Genomic DNA, 25,443 nt, shown 5'->3' on the forward strand with positions numbered 1-25,443 from the left:
TTCATTATAGTAAAATGGTTTATTCAAAAGCGTCCCGATGAGAGCGTCCCCCATCATATCTTACAAACATCTGGAATATGCTCACAAAAAGGGGGGACCGAGTGGGTGAGACGTTTACAGAGTTAACGTACAGAATAACAGACAATAAAATATTTCAACTCTATTGGCAAACTAGACGACAAACACAAACCCAAAGCTCAATCCTCGTCAAAGCACTCGGACATTATTCGAGACCAAGTTTTTGGCGTAACTTCAAATATCGTGCTCTTAGAAATGGAGAAACCGTTTGAAATAACTGGACAATGCTACAGAAAGGGTTTAAAATTGGTCTCACATTAAAAAAAGTATTTTTCTCATCTCCTCCCATTGACAATTTTTAAAGACATGAAATATATGATCAATATCATGGATTTGGAACTTGTATAATTTAAAGCTTGGTGGCGTTTTCCCTTCAACAAAAGCTAATCACTGTATATTGAATTAAAAGTTTAACATAATTAGTTACAAGTTTTCCCTATAGATGAACTTGTGTAATACTCGTTCTTTACACTTCTTCATAGTTACACAAAGAAAAAAAAAAGTAAACATGTAGATGATTACAATAGACGCATTTTCACATTCATGGAAATCAATGTTTGCACAAATGGCCAAATATATCACCAGCTCTGTGCATCATGCTTTCGTTTGTTCCCCGCATGTATAGTCCCAAGTTGAGCGTTTGCTTGGCCTTGCACTTCGTACACAGGTGGTGGGTCGATTTCGTCCAAGACAAACTGAACATAAAACAGATTCTTCACACACATGCTCAGAAACTTTGCCCGAAACTTCTGTTTTCACAACTCTGAGAGTCCCTAAAACTCAACGCAGGTGTCGCGTTGAACATTTCCCCCCATGTGTCCTTAGTGTAAAGGTTCCCAGAGAGAACAGTAAAGAAGATTTAAAATGGGATTCAATGTGGGGAACAACATCAGGGCTCATTATGTCCGGAGCAGCAATGATGCACAAAGACATTTCTTCTGTAACTTGCAATCAGGCATTTTATGTGTGAGCAGATAAATGTGGTGGACAAACAAAAGTAGGAGACGAGACGTCGTCAACGACCGGGCTTCGAAACATGGCTGGTGTTGGTTAATATGAAATGTAAGACATTGAAAAAATAATTAACAGTCATTGTTTTTCCTGTTAGAACAGCATTATCCAACTAAGCACAAAACTGACATCATGAAGCATCAATAAATAACGGGAACATTTCTCTCACTGCACTTCATTTTGGGAAGACCAATCTTCTGGTAAGGCTGGCGTAGTTGTTTTTACATTCATGGGAATTCGACCGTTAACTTAGTACCAACTCGTTCCGTGGCGTGGTCACACCCGCGGCAGAGAGATACAAGACACATAGTACTTGAACTGTTTTACAATCAAGCTAATAAAAGGCACTGGAATAATGTTTTTACCACATTAGATTCTTATGCTCTCACTTATCCATCTTGAAAAAGGTAAAAATCTAAAAATCTTTTACTGGACATCATTTGTTTTTGAAAAATAAAGTTTGACATAGTTAGAAAAATTATTCTTTTTTTTGCACCTGTGACTCATTTTAGCAAGGACAGTTTACAAAAATGAATTTGCTATTTAAAAAAAAGGAAGAAAAAAAATTGCATTATGGCATTTTGGTTATCAAATAAGCAATTTAACCATCACTATCTGCACTTAGAATCTTGTAAGAACGTGAAGACATTTACTATGGTTTTGTGCTGAGAGGAAGAAAAATGTCCGTGTGGCCAAAAAACACCTTTTTACAAGTTTGTTGAAATGCTTCATAGATCTGCTGCAGAGGCAGAAACTTCGGCCCACAAAGAGGAACAGATACAAAAGAAAATATAAATTAGACAAATACTACCAGAAGAGTAAAGATGACAACAAAGAAAAAAGAAAAAAAATACTAGGTGGGTCACAGTGCTACCCATTTACCCATTCGGACATGGATGTGTCTGTTACTAGAAGAGAAAGGACAGCGCTACATTAAACGGTGCAATCTTCCGTGGGTAAAAACAGCACTTTTGGAAGTCACAGTCCTCGCCTGCTGTGACGTGCGGCCGTCACTGGATGTCCAATCTGCTGTACTTTACACTGCGGCTCCACTGCAGCCCTCGCCACGAAAACGGCAGCTGATAGTTAGGGGGGACCGTACCGTTGACGTTCTCCTCAAAGTACTGGAAAAGTCTGTACCACCACACCCGCGAGAACGGGTTACTCTGCGACGTCTCCTTCAGCGACTGCAGCAAAACAAAGAGACCCAACATGCTGTTAATGTGGACATTAAATACAGGGGCCAAGGTTATTTTTGAGCCTCCCCTTATTCAGGGGCTTCCTGAAGTCTTTCACTTGGAATATTTTATTCTTACATGATAAAAAAAAAAGCCAATCAGACACCGTGTTGGGCTTGAAGACAAAAAAAGCTAGAGCTATGTAATATAACGAGACAGAAATATCTTTATTTGGCATCAAATCACAGTCTTTACACCAACGCAAATATCCTAAAAAGTCAATATTAACATAAAATGCCTAACTCTTGTGGGGTTCATCGTAAGGGGTGCTATAAGAAATCCAGGCGTTTTAGACAGAGGGTGAAAAGTGGAGCTGCAGGAATGGGCAGTATGAGAACACTGATGCCTTTTCTGAACATTAGAGCATGTAAACCTTTTCTAGTGGTAGCCCAAATTAAAAGTGTGAACCTGAATATGACCATAATATGTCACCTTTAAATCCACACGTGTAGTCTGATGTGCACTTCCCTAGAATCATGACTGCATGTCACAGCCACATAGACCACAAGTTGTCCTCTTTTGTCGTCTTCTTTCTTTTCTGCTTAGCAATAATTTCAGTAAAAGTATCTGTTCAACATTTATAAGCCACAACTCCAGCGTGTTCCGCTCAGTTTCAGTCACCACCGTGGATTAGAAACTCCACCATCAACTAATGTTTGGTAGAATAATTGTGGAGAGAAACACACAAGAATAAATGCTCACAGAAGTGTGTAAACCAGGTTTTACCCACAAAACAAGATAAAGACATTGATGCCACTCTCGTTTTAGTATGATAAATATGCAGACTGGGGACAGGGACAAACAGCTATCCTTGCTCTGTCCAAAAATCTGCCTGCCAGCAACTCTACAGTTCACCAATTAACACGTCATATTTTGATAATTTCAACCATAAAAAAGTGTAAAAACACTATAAGAACTTCAGTTATAGTTTGTAAGTTTGTATGTGTCAGATTATGTCCAGTCATTAAACCCTGGCAACAAAGTGATTTCAAGTAGATTTCTCCAAAAGTTAGACTATTCCTTTAAAAGGATAACTAAGTATATAATAAGTCTCTGACAGTTGATAAAACTTCATCTTATCATCTTATTTAATCATGTTGCCCAACACTGCACACAAGATGGATTAGGTTCTTTAGTGCCAAAGGAAAATGCTCCAGCTTTACAACATTGTGCTCCAGTTAAAAAATACATAAAATGCATAGATGGATGTACAAACAGTTAGGTACTTAATAATACAGTCACATTTTTTCTTTACAAGGTGAAAGGAATTGCGGACTAGAGGGAAAATACACAGAACAAACATTTGCCGCAATTAACTTCACTCGCTTCACTTTTACTGTCATTCAAAATCCAAATAATGTAACTTGTGCAGCGTGTTGCACTCACCTGCTGGTTGGCCATCGTGTGGTACCACCAGAAGAGACGTGTAGTGATAAAATATGCCACCACCACATCCACAGTGTAGTGGTCATGGGCCAGGAGGATGCAGAAAACTCCCACAGCGCTTAAGGTCCAGCAAAACCAGTGGTAACACCAGAACCGCTTTGGAGAATCTGAGGATAAAACATAAAAACCACGTTAAGATGTTAAGCCTCAGATCACATCAACTCTATAGTAGAGGCCGACTTCTTTTTAACAGCTGAATGGGTCATGAGAGTCAGTGAATGTCAGCAAGCTGGAGGGAAAACACTTGACCTGGTCTCAAAAGCGGAAACTCTTTTGCAGAAGTATAAGTTATCTTTCCCCTTTCACCACTAGATGTCACTGCAGCACATATAGTGTTCACTGACATGCTAGGGAAAAAATCATTACAGGACCATGAGATGATGAAGAAAGTATTGTTTACTCAAAGCTCGCAGGACAAATGAAACCATCCCCACAACTTCACTGAGCAGTTAACATGCTTCAACTTCTGACCCTCGTACTTTGTCTTGAACCAACCGGGTTAGAAAAAAAAGTGAGACAGATAACGAAAATGTTTGCTGAGGAACTGAAAATGTGGTTATGCAACGGGGCAATATCTTAACATGAAGAAACTAACATGTTAGCAGATATAGAATGGACTAGTGCAACATTTACTCTTCTTTTCCTGTGTCTACATTTCCTGACAGAATTTAGAGAAGAGTTACATGTGAGTCACAGATGGAATTGAAAAATCATCATCAGTGCATGTGTGAACCTAAAACATTACTAATGAACTTGAGAACGTGTCGCAATACTCAAAGTACTCCTTAATATCAATTTTACAAACAAAATGATTAAGTCTGGCAATCATGTGAACACTGATGGTCCACCTTTAGTTGTAACTGAGTGAGAACCTTACTCTTGGTCTTAAAAAACCACATGGTTCACCATTTCTGATCAGTAGGTTATTCCAGTAGATGTTTGTTTTTTTTAAATGATCTGCAGCAAATAAGTATAAAGCCAGAGTTTCAGAAGATGAAATTGTTACAAACCTTTCTTGTAAATTCTAACATAAACGACAGTATAGACAGAGTAAAACTTACACTCCTTGATGAAGAGGTATGTTAGTGTTAGCATGACAGTGTGACCACTGTACAGATAGTCTCCACACATGGTGTGGGAACCTGTGATTGATAGGCCCCCACCAGCGATCATCTTCATCACTCTCCTCATCTGTGCCTCCCAGTTCCCGAGAAGCTGAAAGAAGCACAGCCATACATCGAGTCATAAACATAAGTATACATATATATACGGATGATTTTAAAAGGTACCTGGCTACAGAAATATAAAAAGTAGGGTGAGGAGGAAAAAAAAACAATACAGCTGCAACAGTTTTCCATTTAGTCTGGGATCACCTGTAATGCCACCACTAACTTTATTTTCCATTGCATGTGAGATAATCTTTTCATTGCGCATTTATAGTTTTGCCCGGTGACCTAATTTGAGAACAAGCAACAAGGGGCACGGGTGTCCTAAAGACTCATTTAAGAAATAATAGTAAAACTATAAAAAATTACATTACAATTACATTAAAAGTTTTTTAAGTTAAAGTAAAAATGTACTGGCAGCAAAATCTCAAGTAGTCGTATCACAAGTAAACACAAGTTTACTGTATTAGGCCGTTTTCAGAGCGTACATTCAGCACTAAAAAGCATTGTAATGCTGTTGGGTAATTAAGTCGACAACAATGGATAGTATTATATTCCACGGACATATCCTCTGTAGTTAGTTGTAGTAAAAAGTAGCACAAAGTGCAAATACTCAACTGTGTTTACAATACAAGTATCCCTGAACAGGATCAAACTCAAGGTTGTTTTTAACGCTATACATGGGGCGGCACCCTCTCCTCCCTCTCCACCAACGTAGATCAATTGTTATTAACTGTTCCCTGATCGAGCCTACTGAGTACGGGAGATCCTGCCTTTGTGGTGGCAGCTCCAAAGCTTAGGAATAGTTAGATGTCTTAGTCGTTTAATTTTTTGCCAATCATTGTTTTCCCCCATTGTTTGTATACTACTTCTGTCATTTTACTCACTGTGGTATTGCTGCCTGCATTTTGGTCAACTACGGCTGTTTGAAACAACCCTATCGGACAGGAACTACAGTGAGTCAACTATTCAAAGCCCCTATTAGTCATAAGGAGGAGCAGGGAAATATATTACAACCAGTGATCAGTAGAGAGCACTCAGACGTTTACTGCATACAAAGGAGGCTGCAGCTGCCCATTCAGCACATTTGTTACGATAGAAGTCAAACCAGAAAAAGAAAAGCTCTTTTGTAGTGGTCAGAAAAAGAATAGTGTGTATGTATCATACCTTTGGAGAGCATTTGAAGTGCATCCCGGGAACAGGCAGAGTGGTGATGTACATTGTTATACACCTGTACATATAAAGTGTGCCCACAATGAAAAAGAACCGCCTGCCAACAATTGACCTGGGGAAAAATAGACAACGACAAGATATTAACATTTTCATTTAGTTGAAATTCTGATTTGAATTCAATTGTATCTCATTTTGTCGCGACTGACTGTACCTGTGCTTGAGTAGAATCCATTGTATCAGCCAGAGCCCCACCAGCAACAAGCCGTTAATCTCACAGATGGAGAAGGCCCACTCCACTCTGTTAAACAGGTCAAAGAACTTATCGGGCAGTGGTGGGGTGTGCTCCTTTGAAGGTACTCGCTCATGGACCACCGAAATGACCACAGTGGTGGTAACAAAACACACCACTGCGTAGATAAAAGCGATGCCCGTCTTCCTCCACTCGGCAGGGAACGAGCAGCGCGAAGCTTCCGTTGTAGGGTTGGGGATGTGGTCCATCTCCACCCTGAAGTCCTTCCGCCCCAGCGTTCCATTCCTCTGGGGTTTGCATGTCCCGTTAGGTAGTCCAACCACGTGCCCGTTTGCGTGACCGTTTTTGTGAGCCACCATGTGGTTCTCTATTCGCAGCGTCTCCAGTAGCTCCATCATCTGCTGCCCGCCATCAGACGACACCAGCGAGAGGGGAGGATTCTGGAAATCGGCCTCACTTAGCCTGAGCAGAGCAGGGCCGTCCGTCTGACGGAGGGCATCCATGTACTCTGGCATCCCCTCTTTGCTCAGCCAGACAGAAACATCCTCTGCTGACCATGTCGCCACCTTCTTCATCTTTGCCAGTGGGCAATGTGGAGGATAAGGAGGGTCCTCAGACGAGAGGAAGGTGCACAAGAGGTTTGGCGGTCTTATGAGGCAGCAGGAAGTCCTCTCCAGTTTTGGAACATGGTGTTTCTTGCACCCAGAGGGACACCAGCCTCCTCCTTGTAATGATGTAGAGGAAGTAGGCAGCAGGGTCACCCGGGGTTACGGCCAATGGATAGCAGGTGAACCAGTGGCCTTCTTGGAGTTTCTTCACCTCATCTGTCCCCAACACACACTGCACCCCTGTCAAAACGAGAGAAAAAAAAGAATCAATTCGGTGATGACTAACCACTTTCGTATTCTCCACCCCTAGAAAATATGATTCATAATGCTAGGGATGACAACCAAACTCTAATGGGTGTAGTCCTGGACTGGATTCCCAGGGCAGATCAGGAAATCTGTATATATACTCTGACTGCATAAGAGAGCAGCATGAGGCTAAAGCTGTTTTCCAACTCTAATCTACTGAGAATCACAGCCGAAACCACTTAGGCTTCATTTCCAGACGTAAAACTTTATATGAATAATTCACATCCTTCTAAAGTATTTACAACAATAATAACAACAGTATGCATACTCAGTCAATCAGAGAGTTTCCCCCTTTAATCCTCACTGCAAAGAAACCTTTCATGCATCAGTGTAACATCCTGAGTGGGTTAGCACTTTTATACATAACTCTTCTCCACTGAGAAGACTCAACAATACTCAAAAATAGAGCTTGCAGAGGTAGTTTTGAACCGGGGCTTGAGACTATCTGCAAGCAGTCGTCATAGAATGACAATAGATCGACAAGATCTTCTATGGAACTACACATACTCTGTTTAATTATTTATTTTAAACTGTTGCTTTTGCAAGTGACTACAGCGGAGCGTGTTTTCTCACGCTGTTACTATAGTTACCATCACTCAGAGCAAGATCTTTAGTGTTCTGGTGCATGAGTCAGCAGACTCTCGCAAATAATTTTCAACAGTTGAATAAAACAGAGCGTTCACCAAGAGGGCCACTGCACCAGCTTCATCGAACCCAAATAGGCCCACAAACCCTGAGTCTGATGTGCTGCTGCTGCTTTCTGCTCCAGGCATTTTGGAACTTTTCGTGCCAGCATCCAAGTAAAATCTCTGGAGAATATCCGCAATGGAATCATCATCATGTCCTGCTTCCTACATGTGCTACCCAGATGCCACAGAAAGTTCTGGACATTTTCACGCTGTTATGAACGTGTCTGACTCAGAAGATCTGCTGCTGCATTCATCATATGCGAACAGCAAACTCTGGAGAATGTCCAGACACATTTCTGCAGACATTATTCCGCAGTGCAGACAAAGTTAAAAGCATGTTGTTTTAATTAATCATTCAAATAAATTTTGTGTACAGCGCCAAATCACAACATTCATTTTCTCAAGGCACTTTACATACATTTCATTGGTTTGAGACACCAGCTTGCTAGCTTTGCTAGCATTACTTTCTAGCAAACTTTTTTGTTATGATCTTAGCCTTAAATACTTAGTTACATAGCTTGTACGCAATCAGTAGTGGTTGTAGGTTTATCTCGGCACCGCAGTTAATCTGCTCCCTAGCAAACAGCTTAATTTTCCGTCATTCAAGGTTAAACTTGTTAAACTTGGGACTTCTGTAACGGTGGTGGACTTTCGTCTGGAGCCCTGTTCTGAACTGTCAACATGAAGGGATCTCTGGTACAAAACCACTGCTATCAGGCCCGTTCTACATGAATGCGAATTTGTTGTAAAAACGCAGAAGTCTTGCACGTATAGGCCTCCCGTCCAGACGCAGCCTGAGTTTTCGCTGCCTGAAAACGCACTCTTTTGAATCCAGGTCCCAGTGTGGAGAAGATATCATCGCCCCACCCCACCCCTTGACCCACGCCCCTAGCCTGCGGCATCTCCAACAACAACAATGGCGGACTACAGGCTTGTGACAGTGCTGATTCAGATGCTGACTCTTCTTGGGTCGCTAGGGCAATATATATACTATTGCGCGGTCACTCCATAGGGCCGGGGAGAAACCCAACAGTTGTCACGCGGCAACTGCTCAGAGTGAGGATCCCTCACTGAGACCACAGAGCAAGTAGAACCGGCAACGTGTGAGCTCCGGCCACCGCTGCACGGCACACACGCACAGCCACGGAGCACAGAACTCGCCACTCAGCGAGGCGACCAAAGGTCGAAACAGCAGTTCGCACTCAGAATCGGACCAAACAAAGGAGTCTACTTTTCCCTTCTCACTCAACATCTTTGTACTGTTGTTGTTGTTGTTCGACTTCTTCTTAGGTACTACAGTGTTTCTACAGCTAGATGTTTCCAATGAATCCATCATTACGGAGGAGTTTAAGGCCCCCCTGCTGAGGAAAATGGGGGGGGTCGTTTTCAAAATATCTTGTGATGCGGACGGGGCCACAGACAACAGTGCTAAAACAGATCCAAAGAGAACTGAGGGGAAGAGAAAGTGATGGATGGGCAGAGAAAAGAAAGCATTTACAACGAGGCCACAATTATTCACTCATTTGATACACAAAACAGACCAGGCCAAGCAGATTTTAATTGGTTCCACAATTTGATAGACAAAACTGCTGAGATAACTGACAGTGTAATTTAGTTTACTCAGCATTGCCCATCAATTACCTAGACTGTGGCGACCTGCCATCGTGTAAACATCCATAACATTTTCACCTCATCACAGTTTCAGCTGTAGCTGTGCACATTCATTCGAGGGGCCTGCAGTTGTCAGCAGACAGGCAGACCCAGGTTTGCACCCGTCACTCGGGCTCTGTTGTGTGTGTGTGTGAGAGAGAGAAGTGCTCGGCACACAGACATCCCCCCAGCCCCTGCCCCCGCAGCTATCACCACAGATCAAATGCAAATCTGTGGTGACAAACTGCCCCTCACACTGCAGGTGAAGCAGGTAAAAATACAATCCAGGGCTACAACTAAAAATAATGCTCTTTATGGATTAGTTTGGCTATTATTTTCACAATAAATATATTTGAAATTGTGAAAAATCCATTTCAGAAGTTCAAAGAAACATCTTTGAATGTTTTGTTTTTTTACGACCAAAGGATATTCTTTAGTGTCACAGAAGACAAATCAATCAAATGATGAGACATCACATTCAACAAGCTTAAAGAGAAACATATATCTTTTAACTTTTTTGCTTTAAAACGTCATTATCATATATTCAATCGTCAAATATCTGAACTATGTGTTGATCAATTAATTGATAATCAACTAATTATTGCTGCCCCATACTATCCTGTAATTTTACTTTGCACTAGTGTGTGTTTGTCATCCAGACGTCTGGCAACAGCCAAAGCTTTGCAATAACAAGGAGCTCTCACACATCTGCTGCATATTATGCATTTGTTTATCCAGCGCGATGTCGGTGGTGGACACAGGGTGGCCCTGCTTATGTTTGGGGGAGTGTGTGAGGTACAGCTGCAAGCCAGTTCAAATGTACTGTGAGCACAAGAGGAAAGGAGGAGGATGGCGGGGAAACAGGCTTCATGGAGGAACACATAAATCAGAGTGAAGGTCAGTGCAGAGCACCGAGACAGCCCCACCCCTGTAAAGAGGGCAGTCAGCCAGCAGGCAGGCCCCAGCACAGCCAGGCCAGCGCAGCTCAGGCCAATAGCTGCTAAATACACTGGCAGGCTGGCTGGTTGGCAGGACAACAAACTGTACATCAGTGCCTCACCTCACCTCTCCTCCGCTCAGAGCCCTGTACACATTTAGGCCAGCAAAACAGCACCAAGTGAAATGTGCTACACAACGCGAGTCATCTACAGCACCTGGAATCAGACGGATTCCTGCTGAGGCCCGGAGAACAATCTTGGCCTGATAACCTCACGGTTCTGACAGGCAAACACTGAAGTGCAAGTGTAAAAATTAGCACACAGTTCGCATGCAAACGACACAGCACGAGACGAAACCCAGCTGTGCACTCGATCACGGTGTGAAGAGTGCAAAGGAGAAGAGGATTTAGTGGAGATAAAGAGAAACGGCGACAAAGAGCACTTACATCGATCTGTTAAGAGGGTGCAGTTGAGACTGATCAAAGATCAGCTGTCACTGAGTCAGCTATGTGCTGAGGACCTTTAGTCTGTGAATCAGTTTACAGCCTGCTCTGTGAAGAAATAATCTCACTCAACTGTACGGGCAATGGGGAAAACAAACTAATCCTGAAACTAATGAACTAGCCTTTATTAACCAAGGTATCTGACTACAGGGATTTCATGAGAATATGCATTTATTTGGCTGTGAAATGAACCAGTGTGGTGGTGGTGTGGTGCGGTTGTTCTCTCATCATTCAAGCATGGAAATACAAGCACCTGGAGTGAATTGACTAACTTTTCAATGGCTGTAATTTGAGCTTGCAGGAACACACAGATCCTGGGGTTGTAGAAAATTCACAATTCTCTTTGTCTGCTGAGGTTGACCAACACCCGATGACCAAGAAGCAAGTTTTGATGTAAAACGTTTCTGCCAGAAACAGATGGACGTCTGATTAGATGTAACTTCGGGACAATGTTGTTTGAGGGTAGAAAACTACAGAAGCGAATTAAAGTGTGTAAATGCGTCAGCCCTATGATGTTGTGAATTCTGATACAAGATAAAGAAAGAAGAAAACACTGAAGTTCCTCCCTAAACAAAGGATTGAAAGCCTTTTGTTTTCTGCCGTTGAAGAACAGAGAGCTTTTATTCTCACCGTGGAGGTGTGCATTTCATGAGAAGGGAGCTCTATTTACTTACTTATTGTCATATGGTTGCTAATTGTAAGGCAGTTCCGTCTTAAAACACTGGCACTGTTCATCTAGCTGAAGATAAACAAACACACGCGCGCACACACAATAATAGAGCTAGGATCTTTGAAAGGTTTTTGAAAGGACATTACCAACTAAACTTTGAATCTTTACACTACTAATTCGCCAGCACATTAGTGATAAATAATGCAACCGGATGTCTTCACCGATCAATGCGCAGCTCACTTGATGCAGGGACAACACATGCACTTTGTCTATGGTTTTAGGGATCATCGACTTTAGCCGACGAGTTTACATATATCATTTAAACAAATTTTGTAAAATCGTTATTGTGAATTAATATATTACATAGTGTGGGTTTGTTGAGCACTAGCAAGTCATGATTCTCTGTTTAGATTGGTGGAAGTGGAGCATTAACGTTTTGGGTGGAGTTTCACTTTAAGTGGCTTCCTCGAAGGCACCTCAGAGGTGGAGATGATGGTAGGATACACACTACATAGGCTGCCAGTGTATATATCTTTAGATGTGCTGGTCAGATTAGAAGATGTAATAAATCCTGAGCAATTTCGCTTCTCGTTGCCCTACAGTCAGGTTTTCACTCCACCTTCGAGTGAGGTCAGTCTCAGCAGGTATAAACATTTTTGAATTCGAAGGTGGATCAAACAACATGTGGTAAGGCCCCCCCTTCTTTTTTAGTGTAACCAGGCCCTTAAGCTGGGCATACACTGTGCGATTTTAGAAATGCTGTTGTTGAACTCCAACTCACACTGTCCGAGTGAATGGTCTGCGATGTGAAGCCAAAGCTCAGAATTTATGTGCTCACACTGAACGGTCAGCCACGACTTGACTGCTCACACTTTGCATGTGAAATCCCTGTCAGCTCCTGCGGAAAGCTCCTCTGAGGCAGAGAAGTTTGTGTTTACCATAGAAGAAGAACGCTGACAAGACAGAAACGTGCGTAATATGTTCCAAAATCCTCAAAAAAAGAGGCAAAAAAGAGGGGACGACAATAAGGACTCACGCACACAGTATATGTCCAATTCACATAATTCATTATATTACAAACATAACCGTTCAGCAGCGAAGGGACCCTCCATACTAGTGATACGCTTCAACACACTGACTATTTATTATAGTTAATATACTCTTTATTTCTTATAATCAAAGCCAAATTAACCATGTTGCCACTTCACATAGGCGCAGTCAGGAAAAAGGCACGTAGTTTGAGGAATCGACTCGTGGCTCTGCTTCAACCATCCGAGTGGCTGAAGTCGGCCGACCCACATTTCTGACATGTCAGAAATTCATTGGAACCTCCGAATGCCGGTCGCGAGCAATCAAACGCTGCTCGCTCCCCCCTATACACTGCAAGGCAAACGACGAAGCAGAAAACCATCCGATTCTAAAAAGAGTCATACAACTCAGAAATCGGGGCAAAAACAGCCTTGAATCGCACAGTGTATGCCTGACTTTAGTCTTTGTAGTAAACACCTAAATCAAGCAAAAAGGCCACCACAGATTCATAAACTAATCTAAAACAGTATTATTCTAGCAAACTAAAATAATAACAGCACTGGGAGCAACACAACTAATTCAGCTGTGCACACTGGAAAAACTGACAGACTTAAGACTGAATATGGGACTGTATCACAGTCCTATAAAACATTACTGCTCCTCTCTCTCATGTAGTAAATCTTTCCTCTTGAAAGGTTGGTGGGGCCGAGGGGAGAGGATGGGGAAGGGGGATGGGGGATAGAGCAGAAGGCAGTACATGTGACTTCACCAGAGAAAGATCCCACCCAGGAGCGACAATATGTCAAGCCGACACAAACATAAACACACCATCCGTAGCCCATCTTTAGGCAGTGCAAATTAGGAACAAATGACTCATTCACAGCGGCTCTGAACGGGCTTTCAGAGAAGTGGAAAGTCGGTTCAGTTTGGGTAGAACAACTTCCAATGGGACGACAGACCAGTGATTGAAACCATACTGTCCAAGGTCACTGCTACAAGTTACATCTAGACATGGAGCTACTAAACAATTGTAAATAGGCTCTGTCCTTTACTTTGATGAGATTGCTAAGCAGTGTATAGTTCTATAAATTCAGCTCTATAGTTTCTTTTTTTTCTCTGGAAACATATGTTTCTTGTTTTATAAATGTCTTGAGTATATTCGAACTTCATTATAAAATGGCACCTGTGCTTTACAACTTATTACTCATATTCATGTGTTCGGATTCCCTCCTCTCCAATAGAATTGACCTCAGGGGGGAGGAACATTGTTTTTTTGACCTGTCGCCACTGTCTTTTAGTTTCAACCCCTTCCTTCATCATCCTCCCTACCTGCATGCATGCATGATCAGGAACCAGCGCCTGTTGACTGTACCTTCTCCCACTCTATCTCTCTTGCTGCACATTTCATTCTGTTTTCTAAAGATCATTTACAACATCTCCTGGTGAAAAGAATGGTCTTTGTCGAATTGGCAGAGGTACAAATAAGTGATTTATAGGAAGTGAGGAAAGATATACAGTTTGACGGGTCAAGATTTGAATATTTTTGAATCATCTCATCTTTAAAATATATAAATAGATGTACATGTGGCGCCATCAAGTCCAAGCGATTATGGGACTTGGACTGCATGTGGAGGAACTGGCTGAATCCCTGTTCAACTATATTGCAGGGGAAGCAAGGAGCAGCTTGGTCATGTCCAAGAGTATACATTGGACGTTTTGTCACAAATGCTCTTTCAGCCAGAGGTGCGGAAGCCTGGGCCTCATCGGATTTCATTGGACTCGCCTTTAGTCACGTCTGGATGAAATAGCTACACTCCCAACACAGCTAATCTCGAATTTGGATGCCACGGTTTGGAAAAAAATTTCCACTTCATTAATTACATTATTATTACAATTTTAGAACTGCAGCGTTAGACAAAGTATTGCTAAAAAGTATTTTACAAATTAGATTGATTAAAATTTGATTAACGCGGGCATTGCAACTGAAACTTAAATGAATAGGTAAAAAATTAAACAGACTACAGGGCCAGTGGGACAAGTTCTGTAATCAGTATGTGCCTGAACACCATGTAACACCAGTAACGACAACTAACGCAGCAAATCTATTCTCCAATGTAGGCCTTAACCATCTCATCTCAAGAGCCTCAGACACCCGCAATATTATAACTAGCAAGTTGTTCTCAGTTCACATTTTTTGGTTAAATTTATATACTGTATCTCATTGGGCCTGGGAAAGCCTTGGGATATTCCAGGAGGACCTAGAATTGTTGTAGCCTGGGACCCAGAAGAATTCATTCATTCATTTAAAATTGCTCTGCCAGAATACGGTCTGGATCCCATTCGTTGGGAAGGGATTTCCCTCCGGTGAAAACTTGCCGGTCCAATCACAACCGATTATTTGATAAAAGGCGGGTTTATACCATGACGCGGAGAGAAGCTACTTTTGTAAACAACCAAGGCTGACGAACAAGCATTTGACTAAAAGCACCTGATGTTTTAAAAAAAACACTCGTTCACAGACATTGTGGAAATCATCATCAAAGACATCTCCTCTCTGTCAGTCTAGTCTGTTGACATTTTTCGCAACGCTCAACAGACGTAACATGATTCGTTGCCATCCAATTGACTATGGAGGCATTTTGCTTTTGACCTGCTGCCGTAAGCACAGCAGTCCTGTATGTGATTTCCCTGATACCAGCAGTGTGTGGTACATGTAGGGTAAAACTGTCAAACACTACAACAGTGCACAACCTACAAAGAATGTCAATCACAGAAACAGCCAGACAAAGATTGGTATTCCCCACCAATGGCTTTGTTTGTCACATCCCCAACGTGTGTCCCAAGGGCGTTGTCCTTTTCTTTTTACACCCTATACAGATTTTTTTTCTTGTGAGAGCCAACAATGGGGGGACAACTCGCTCTAACATGTATCCATTTACACCTAGTATACAAACAACCCATAGCTGGATAATACAAAGGTCAATATTCACACAAGTGCCCAGCCTGGTCAAAGTAAAATATATCATGGTTAAAAATTCAATGTGTATGTTCATGCCATTCATCACATTCCAGTTCAGCCCTATAGTTAGAATGAGGTAATATACCAAGGCAAGCGTTATCATGTATGATACTTGTATGATATAATCTTGGAAAATCACTCATAAACCAAATGTAACTTTGGTTATACAATGTACATTTTTAAGATGCTAAGCAGCTGCAATAGATAACGGATTTTTGTTGATCTATATGGGAGGGACAGGCTAAATCATTCAGCAGTGTTTGGCTTGAGTGAACACACAGGATGACAAGATGCTTGGAATGTGCAGCATTTGACAGATTAAAGTGTGAGCTCCCCTTACAAACATTTCAACACTTATCATCCATGCACATAGTTTCTGTTTTGTGTGACAAGGCTGAGATTTCTGCCATCAACCCAATGGATGAAGATGACTATATTGATTGTATTTTGCACTGCTTTATAAATAAAATATTTTTTAAACTTGTTGATTACTGAAAAACTCGAATGAAAACTCTTGTATGTGCATTTCTTCATTTCTAATATTAACTTCCACTATTGTGTTCCAATTTTAAGTGTTGTCATTTTGTGGCGTTTACCTTGTTTATGACCAAATATCACATAGGTAAAACATTATATGCTTGCCCCTACTACATACAAATGTCGGTTGTTAAGCAAGCTCTTCCTGAACAATCAAAGCCAATGCAACTGTAGATTACATGAATCAACACAGCCTTGGAGCATTCAGCAAGACCAAATCAATATTAAATCCAATGCAGGTGAGGTTACAAAAGTAAATTCGAAATCAGCACAAGCATCAGTTGTACATTTCTATACTACACCCACACTTCTGATGTGCTTTAAGGCTTTGTTTTCTTTTGTCAGGAAATAATCTTTCGATGCTTTCCAGGGAGTATTCTTTACAGCTTCTTTGGGCTACAGCTTATTCATTACCTCAGGGAAACAATGACTGATAGCAATCGATCAATCTATCTAGCATGTTGGTAAACTTGCATACAACTAGAAAAGCAACAGTTAATCAATTAATCGATTAGTAGTTGCCAAATATTTTAATAATCGATTAATCGGTTCAAGTATTATTTATGGAAAAAAAATCTATAATTTCAGCTTCTCAAATGTGTGTATTTTAAAAACTAAAATCAAACTTTCCCATTCTGAAACAATAATTGCAAAGATTTTTTGCCACTGTGTTTGCTTTGAAGAGTAAGGGTGGATTCGGACTGAACTTCCTATCGTCTTTTCGTTTCTACTATTCCTTGACCTCAGTGGAAAACGTCATAAGGTCAAGGAAATGTGTAAAGGGGTGTAAAGGAGGACTCATAGGAATTAGGAAAAGTGAACAGCGGTGCCAACAGACTCAGAGAGTCTGGCTCGATTTTCACTATATTACATCATTATGCGACGGCGGCATCTCCAACAACGGACTACAGTGTTGTTTTTGAAATATCTTGTGGTGTGGACGGGGCCTGAACCAAGTGAAGCCAATGGCCTTGATATCGACCCAATCAATGTTAAATAACTGGGACTCCAGTCTGTCAAAGCTGAAGCGCCTCTTTGATGAGAGATAAAATGTCTTTACTGTGTTTAGCTGGCCTGACCCAATTAACTTTGTTTGTGTTTCCATACTAGGTGAATCGGACAGGGGCCTATTCCAGAAAGCAGATTTTGCTAAAACTCTTGAGTATTTTAGCTCTGAAAAGAGAGAAACTGTGGGTTTTCCATTCCAGAAAGCGTGTGAACTTAAACTGTAGGTCAGTTACCATGGTAACTGACGCTGTGAACATAACCTGCTCGCTGGCAGGTTTTCTTGAAAAAAATGCTGAGTAACTCCTCCCTTTCCCTAAACCTGATCTAACGGTCAAAAAATTAGTGATATCAACCAGATCGATATGGAAGCAGAATAAAATTTAGTAGCCTAACATTGGGAGAGGATGTTCAGACCTCGTATAGATGCTTTCAAAGTCTTTACCCTTAGATTTTTTTCAAACGGGAGTTTTCTGTACAACAAGTTGAAATAGTAACAGATGTTTTTCTTTGTTTAACATGTGGAATCTGATTAAAACCATATACTTTACCCATCTGCACAATATTTATATAATACATTGTCTGCTGCAGCCACATAATTTTTGGGATTGAAACCTAAATTAAAAATAATTAAATAACATTGCACGTTTTTTCAGACGTGAGCAACAAGAATCGAACCCCGGCCACCTGCACACCGGACATCATCACTTATCATTATACCATCATCTTAGACAAATACCGTATGGAGAAAATATCAGAATGTTTAAAATCAATTGATCATTTTATTCAGTCTAACGTGTTGACTTTCTCAGAATGTGCTTATTTTCTCCTAAAGCACTAAGTGGTATCTCCAACTATAACAGCGTGACGTAGGAGGACCTTGTTTTTTCCTCAGTTGCCATGGTGACACATAGAATCAGAGCTCCATAGATGATGGATTTTTATATTCAGCTGGCACACACGTAACTCCGTGTGAAAATAATCAGAGTTGATCTAACTAACTCAGAACTACTTTTCTGGAACCGAAAACTCTTGAGTTTCCCATCTGAGAGTAGATCAAGTCAGAGTTCAGGTTTAAGTTCTACGTTTTTTTAAACCTGCTTCCTGGAATAGGCCCCTGTACATTTACATATATTTGTTTGTTTCTGTAATAATATGATATTGTAAAGTTGGGGCAGGACTATATAAGCACTATGCTTCTGCCTGCTTCTTCTCAAACTCTCGAACGCATCCTTGCTTTGTTCTTTGATGGAATCTGAGTGATTTATCTGTTTGTGTTTTATCTTTGTATTTTTATCTGATTTGTTATTGTTGATGGTTAGAGATAAATAAAAATCAAATCAAATCTACAGCTAAGTCCACAATTCATCCCTTCTTGGATAAGGGATTGACTGTATAGTAATATTGGTTAAACTAGACTGCAATTTGTAGCATTTTGACACAACCTTCCCATGGTATAATATTTTAATTTAAATTAGCCCTTTACATTCCTTTACAAAGTTTCTGTTTTTAATTGACAAAATCACCCTATCATTCATCCCTAAATGAGTGAAGCTGAAGTCGATGAAATGTGAATGGCTAATGCAACATTTTCCTCTACTAGCATCATAAAAAACACTACATTTATCTCATACGTCATTGTCAGTATGAATGTGATGCATCATATAGACCTTAGCAGCCCTGATTTCACAGAGCAATTATATGATCTATCAATCTGTTCATAAACAGACAGAACTGTGTGACCAGGGGTAGAGATGAGACAGGCCGTGACAAAAACATGGGTGGCTCTTTCAGAAGTCTCAGAGGAGCCGAGCTGAACAACAACCACTCTACTGGTAGCTGCTGGCTGCTAATGAGAAACTCACCTGTGGCTTTATGAGTCACTGATGAGTTTGTCAGGCTCTCACATCCCCATAGCACCAACACACAACTTGCCTGGATTTTAGTCTTATGTGCTGCAGACATACAAAATCATACCTGGAATAGCACACAGGGGACTCGTTGTCAACAGGGAGTAATAAGTGTACAGCGTTAAGCTCATTTTCATATATTAACTATCTTAACTACAAAAGGGGTATGTCAACTGACGAGAGAAACAGCTTACAGACCTGCAATGACTGCGTGTATAGGCAAAAACGTGCAACAGTGTATTTTTAAGGCTGACTACATTGATCAAATTAGAGAAGCCTGTTTCTTACCAAACGCTCTCTTGAGTGATTATTTGAAACCCTGTAACAAAGGCCAAGGCATATGAATGAATATTAAAAATGCCATTTAAAAAAAAAGCAGGTTGTACAGACCCCATCTTTAATGCATATATTGAATTAATCAAGGTTCCTCCCTAATGAGAACCGTTTCAAAATGATTACAGGAGGAAAAAGAAGAAACAAGATACTTCAACTTAATAATAATGCAGCGAGGCTTTTTCTTGACTAAAGACGCAAACTATTCCATTTACATTGACTAAGGTGGTGGAGTTACAAGTTTCTGTGGAGCCAGCAAGTAAAGGCTGGTAAAGCAACCATCTATCACGAGACAGTTTAGCACTGCTTTGTTGGTTAGTATGCATTTCCCAGCCACATTTGTACCAACATAAATTCATTTATATTAATGTGTGGTTTTCCTTCAAGTACTGCTTCAAACTGCCCTGCCTTTGGCCAAAGTTACAAAGTTACACCATCTTCCCCTCAATACAGTGTTTCCCCTAGGGTTAGGGGAATATATAATCATGATGCAGCTTGCATTTAAAATAGGCCAAAATGTGCAAAAAAAATTAGGGCAGGTCTGGTTTACTGCCTTAAAATTTGTCACACAGGCCTGAACCTTAAATTGACGTTCAGGTCAGGTAACCAAACTCCCTGAGAAACTTGATTAACGTATGTGGAATGCAGGAGGAAGACAAGTCAGTACAGGGGGTTACACAGCTCAGGTGTAAGCAGGCTAGACAAAAGCACAAAACAGAGAAGAAGCTAGTGTTCACAGGGTCAGCTTGCACTACTTAAAATTCCTTACCAATACTCCCACCTCACACCCTTGTCCACATGCATTTGCCACTACATTTGTCATGTACTTGCACCTTCTACTCTAAATTAAAACCCTGCATACACATTTTTTGGACCAGTCAAATAGTGACAAACTCCCTTTCAGTCTGTGTGGCTTCTACATTCACCCCCAAAAATAAAATAAATAAAAATAAGTGAGATGACACTAAACTGTTTTAACACTTCTCTTCTGACACAAAAATTGTATTTGATATTCTGACAATTTATTTTAAGAAATATACAAAATAGACTAGATCAAAGTGCTACTAGCCTCGATTTCCAAAAAGCAGTTGCAGGCTACAGGAAATTGGGGCATTGAGTGCCAGTAAAACTTAATGTGTTTATAATTATGGCAGAAACAAGATTAAATCAATTACATATTGATTCTCCGGAAATCAAATGATCAATGGCGGTTGGCTAGCACTAACATTGTACTGCCATATACTGGAACAACAATCTGGCCATCAGGTAATAGCATTATACCCAAGCCGTGGTTTGAGAATTGAGGCTCAAATACACAAGAGAAGAGCAGATGCACACACTTGTAAAATGTGTAATCATTTCAGATAGCATTAGGGTATTTGGGGAAGTTTTGACCAGTAACCCCTTTAAAAAATAAACTGATGGTTAATACAACAAAATCCATTTCAGGTTATTGCCAGGGATCTGCACTTTGTACACATTTAATGAACTAATGCAAAGCTTCTTCAGCTTTGTCAGGCCAACAAAGATTGTCAAGTAATGAAAAACAAAGTTTAGTTGGCTAAACTCAAAAATGCAACCTTGAGATAGGTACAGGAAGTTAGATTATATCATATTTAAGGAGGGAATATTTAAATTTAGGATAACATCTGTCTGATGGAGGCAAAGGTCAAACGGTCCAACATATACTTTCCACTTTATTATATACACGTGTAAAAAATCTAATAAAACCCAATACAACTCTTCTGCCATGAAGAATACTTTTATTATGCCTAAAAGGCCCAGTTTTGTTGACACCATGATATATAGGTGTAAATTTTATGATGATGATGATGATGATAGTGGAGGTGATATGACAATACATTGAGAGGTCAGTGTTTCAGAAACACTAGTTTTTTTTTATTTAAAAAAAAATTTCAATGGTAAGAAAACACTGGACACCTTTCAGTATATCACCACATTATTAACACACATATATAAATATTAACATTTTAAACTGTGTGAAAATAGACGTCATGAACATTTTTGAGTAATTGGATTGGTTTAGATTGTACAGGTTTACCTACTCCCTTGCTCTAGTCATAGTTCATGTTGAGGAATCAATTGTTAAGTAATAGAGTCTATTGCTCAAGTCTGTTCTGCTCAGCCAGCACAGAAGTGATCATCCAGGTATTTAGGGGCTTTGTGTGCGTGAACACTTCATCAAAAAACCCAGACTTTTGCTAACCTTTATAGACACCGCAACCGCAAGTGTGCAACAACACTCAGTATGTGTTTAGACAAGCTACGTTAGCCTTAAGATTTTTAGTGTGTGCACTCACCCTTCCCCTGTTGTGCCTCTTCGTCTGCTTCCAGCCCTCTCTCTCTCTCTCTCTCTCTCTCTCTCTCTCTCTCTCTCTCTCTCTCTCTCTCTCTCTCTCTCTCTCTCTCTCTCTCTCTTTCTCTCTCATCTCCCAGTTTCGGTAGGAGTCTCATCCGTCTCCCTCATCCTGTCCTGTTCATATGTGCCTTGTAAAGCATTCATATTTTCCTGGTGCTCTCTGTTTCCATCTTGGGACACTGACACTAGCATGGGTTACAGCGAAGGTCAAATATCACTACGAGGGATGTTAATATCAGTTAGATATGGACTTTTATAGGTGTAGCTCTGACTTATTGATCAGTCATATCCAACAAAGCTAATGCTAAAAAAAAGAAATTCCTTTTCTCTCTAATGTCATTAAGTTAACTGCAGCCTGTGGGAGAATGTGTCCGTCCCAGAGTTTGAAAAAAAAACTTTTTTTTTCATTTGGAAAGAAGAAAACTCCATTGAAAAAGTTTCCCCTACTAATTAAACACAACGGTGGCAAGAGATGGCTTTTTCCAGGCTCGAGGAAGTTGATGACCTCGGATTAGTCAATATGTTGGTTGTCAGCTGAGACAGTTTTCCGAGGCTGAATCATAGCGGAGCGGTGTCTACAGAAAACTCATTGTTCCCACTAAAAGACAAAAACCTCTGCTGTGTGCGCGCGCTCGGCAAATGCAAACCGTATGCTCGTTGACAGTCCGACATGCTTTGCTTTGGCAATGGTGTTTTCTAGGCAACGGTGGGACTGGATGCAGTGACAACAATACACCCCACACAGAGTTACTACAGGTTTGCAGCCTTTACACAGAGTGCATTCACACGGCTGGTGTCCGTGAAGGGCTGCCTTCTCACCATTCCCTTCGCACAAACAGCCCCCTGTTTGTTTTCCGGTCGCCTGTCCGGCTCTCCCATCCATCTTCCACTGTGGCCTCGGTACGTGTTGGGTTAGCATTTCTTGCTAACAGAGCAGGTGTGTGTTGTTGTTTTTTTTCTTAAACGACACGACTTTTCAAATCTACGACCCCCCCCCCCCCCTCCAAAAAAACAGGGTTACATAGGGTTCACCCCCCAAAAGAAAACGGATCTCTAGTGTGACCAAGACAAATGCTTGGCCCCCCAGTTACAACTCTGGGTTCATATTTACAGAGAGACGGGGGGGGGGGGGGGTCGTAACGTTAGTCGGCACACCTGTGAGATAGCGTCACCTTTAAATCAGGGCTGACCAAAGGTGGCTTAACGTGCCCCCCCCCAACAAATAACCCACGCTACAATTCACGTCAATGCCCCGACAGTGTGCCCTGTGTGCTGTAAGGCTTAACAGCTTACAGTCGGAAAACCTAAAAATAGATAAGGCAAGCTGGCGTCTCTGGCGTTAAGCTAGCTAGCGCGCTAGCCACAAGCCACCCCACACACCGGACCGCTGTGGCCGCGCCGCGGTCTGAGGTAACGGTTAGCTACACGGCTGTGCACTGTGATGCTGCGAAACCGTGCCCGTGTCATGGTGAGCTCGATGTCAAGCAGCTGCGGGGTCGACGTTATCACGCCGCCGACCGATGTGAACCCCCCCACCACCACCACAACGCGCCGCGTCGGGATCAACGATAACGGGAAGCGTTTAGTCGTCCACCGACACCACGTCTCAACACAAGGCCAGCGAGCGGCTCCGAGTTAGCGGACCACACCGGCAGCGGGGTGGCACAGGATCGCGGCTCAACGCGTCGTTGAAGCGCGGCCGGTCACCTGAGAGTTTGTACAACACACGAACTATCAGTTACCTCGGCGCGACTCGGGGCCATTAACCGACCTCGCGCGGGGCTGAGTGGGCTCGGCGGACGGGCTCGGCGTGGCTTTTGGCAAAGGCGGTGGCGACGGTGTGTGAAATGTAGTTACCTTGCGGCGTCGAAATGTGGAAGGACCCCCTCCTCTAGTTGTGGTAGTTGTCGCGACAGTGTGGCACGTATCGCGCGCGCGGTGGTTCCGCCCGGTGCCTTCGTGGGGAGGCGGTTTGACCGGAGAGGCGGGCGAGCTCGCGTCGTACCGTCACTCGTGCCGCCTTCAAGTCCAAAATGTCCGTTAAGAGATTTGATACAGACGGTGGACGTGTGTGACTTAACGGCGGGGTGGGCGGGCGACGGCGCGCAGCGACACGCTCAGCTTGCAAACCAAAGCAAAACCACGGTGTATTTATTGAATTGTCAAGCACAATAATGCGCGACGAGCCATTGATTGCCGGAAATCGGAGCACGCGAGGGGCACTTGAATGCAGCAACAGTGACATCCACGCAGAAAATGCAGCGTTGGAGGAGCACAAGCAAACTCAAACTAACTCACCTGAAGCCACCTGTCGGTGAAGCTTTGAACAAACCATATCTTTCTTCTATCTATACATTTTTATATATATATATATATATATTTAGACATAAAACATATGATGGGTAACCTAATGGATAAGGAAGCAAAGTGTTTATAAGCAGTATTACAATATTCATAATAGTGTGTTTGGCAACATCAAAATAGAAGGGAAATAAAGCATATATAATAAACATAATCAAATTGATGATCGGGTCACCATTATGAACTCAGGCAAAAGTCTCAATACATGTAAAGCACAAACTTCACTTACTTCATTGTATTCGTTTTTAACTCAATTTTACAATTTGCTTGAAATCAATTATTGAGACCACTGCCTCTCAAGAATTCACCGTCTCATCTTGATGCAATTCCAATGCTGATAAATGACTACGTTGACTTGCGTAGGGCAGTTATTGGAGAGGACATAATGACATTTATAGTCATAGTCCTAAATGAAAGTCCCTTGTGCAGCACGAGAAAACATTTATGAGTTGACCTTTACAAGTATAACTCTATTAAAACTGAACTGAACCTGACATCTTATACCAGACTGGCACTCATTCCGCTATTCATTCATGCTGCCTTTGGTAACACTGATCAGCTTATACTCTTTGATGAGATAGGATAATTAGGTTGGCCTATCATGAATACCCACTGAGTACATTTTCTTCTGTTTGGTCTGACAGAGCTTTCTCTGTCTCTGGAGGTAAGTTCACAGAACTTACCAGCCTTAACTGATATGTGCCTCCTTCAAGGATCTACAATTGATCCATTTTATACATCACTTAGGCCGTAATCTGAAATAGCTTGTTATCTTTGTAAAGCATGTAACACCATTAAGACCAGCGTAATACAGACTATTCTCAAACTAACATGATAAAACAGGCATTCTTGTTCCAGGTCCTGAAGACTCATTTAAAAATAGATAAAAACCAAGCATTGGCCTTGTTGTTTTTTTTACGTATAAAATCATCATCCAATTTCTTGCATTACCCTTTAATTTGACTCAAGTTCGGCCATATAATGTAATTGTTAGATATGTACATTAACTAGCTTTGAACTTTAAACTCCAAGACACATGGCCGGATGGTAAAACTGTGTGAATGCTTCCAAAGACAAATGCAATCAAATCTGTTTGTTTTACATGATGTCAAAATCTGCAGATGAGGGCATTGTTCTTGTTGA

The 25,443-nt window shown here is 41.5% G+C and overlaps 1 protein-coding gene across 1 annotated transcript; it reads right to left on the reverse strand.

Annotated features, from left to right (window-relative positions):
• On the reverse strand, nt 1-24,064 carry sgms1a (sphingomyelin synthase 1a). Its single transcript, XM_035605634.2, has 6 exons — nt 23,797-24,064; nt 6,324-7,210; nt 6,107-6,224; nt 4,835-4,988; nt 3,714-3,880; nt 1-2,276 (listed from the first exon to the last, which is right to left on the reverse strand). The coding sequence occupies exons 2-6, from the start codon at nt 6,935-6,937 to the stop codon at nt 2,100-2,102; spliced, it is 1,230 nt and encodes a 409-aa protein (XP_035461527.1). The 5' UTR covers nt 6,938-7,210; nt 23,797-24,064; the 3' UTR covers nt 1-2,099.
• Nucleotides 24,065-25,443: the final 1,379 nt, after the last annotated feature.

The sequence above is a fragment of the Scophthalmus maximus genome, chromosome 10 (genome assembly GCF_022379125.1).
Source record: "Scophthalmus maximus strain ysfricsl-2021 chromosome 10, ASM2237912v1, whole genome shotgun sequence".
Lineage (NCBI taxonomy): Eukaryota > Metazoa > Chordata > Actinopteri > Pleuronectiformes > Scophthalmidae > Scophthalmus > Scophthalmus maximus.

Excerpts from the sequence above, each read along its gene's own strand:
- sgms1a (XM_035605634.2), bottom strand. The coding sequence starts at position 6,937 with ATGAAGAAGGTGGCGACATGGTCAGCAGAGGATGTTTCTGTCTGGCTG. Across the intron at positions 6,225-6,323 it reads TGGATTCTACTCAAGCACAG|GTCAATTGTTGGCAGGCGGT; the intron begins GTACAGTCAGTC and ends ATTTTTCCCCAG. Across the intron at positions 2,277-3,713 it reads ACACGATGGCCAACCAGCAG|TCGCTGAAGGAGACGTCGCA; the intron begins GTGAGTGCAACA and ends GTTTTGCTGCAG.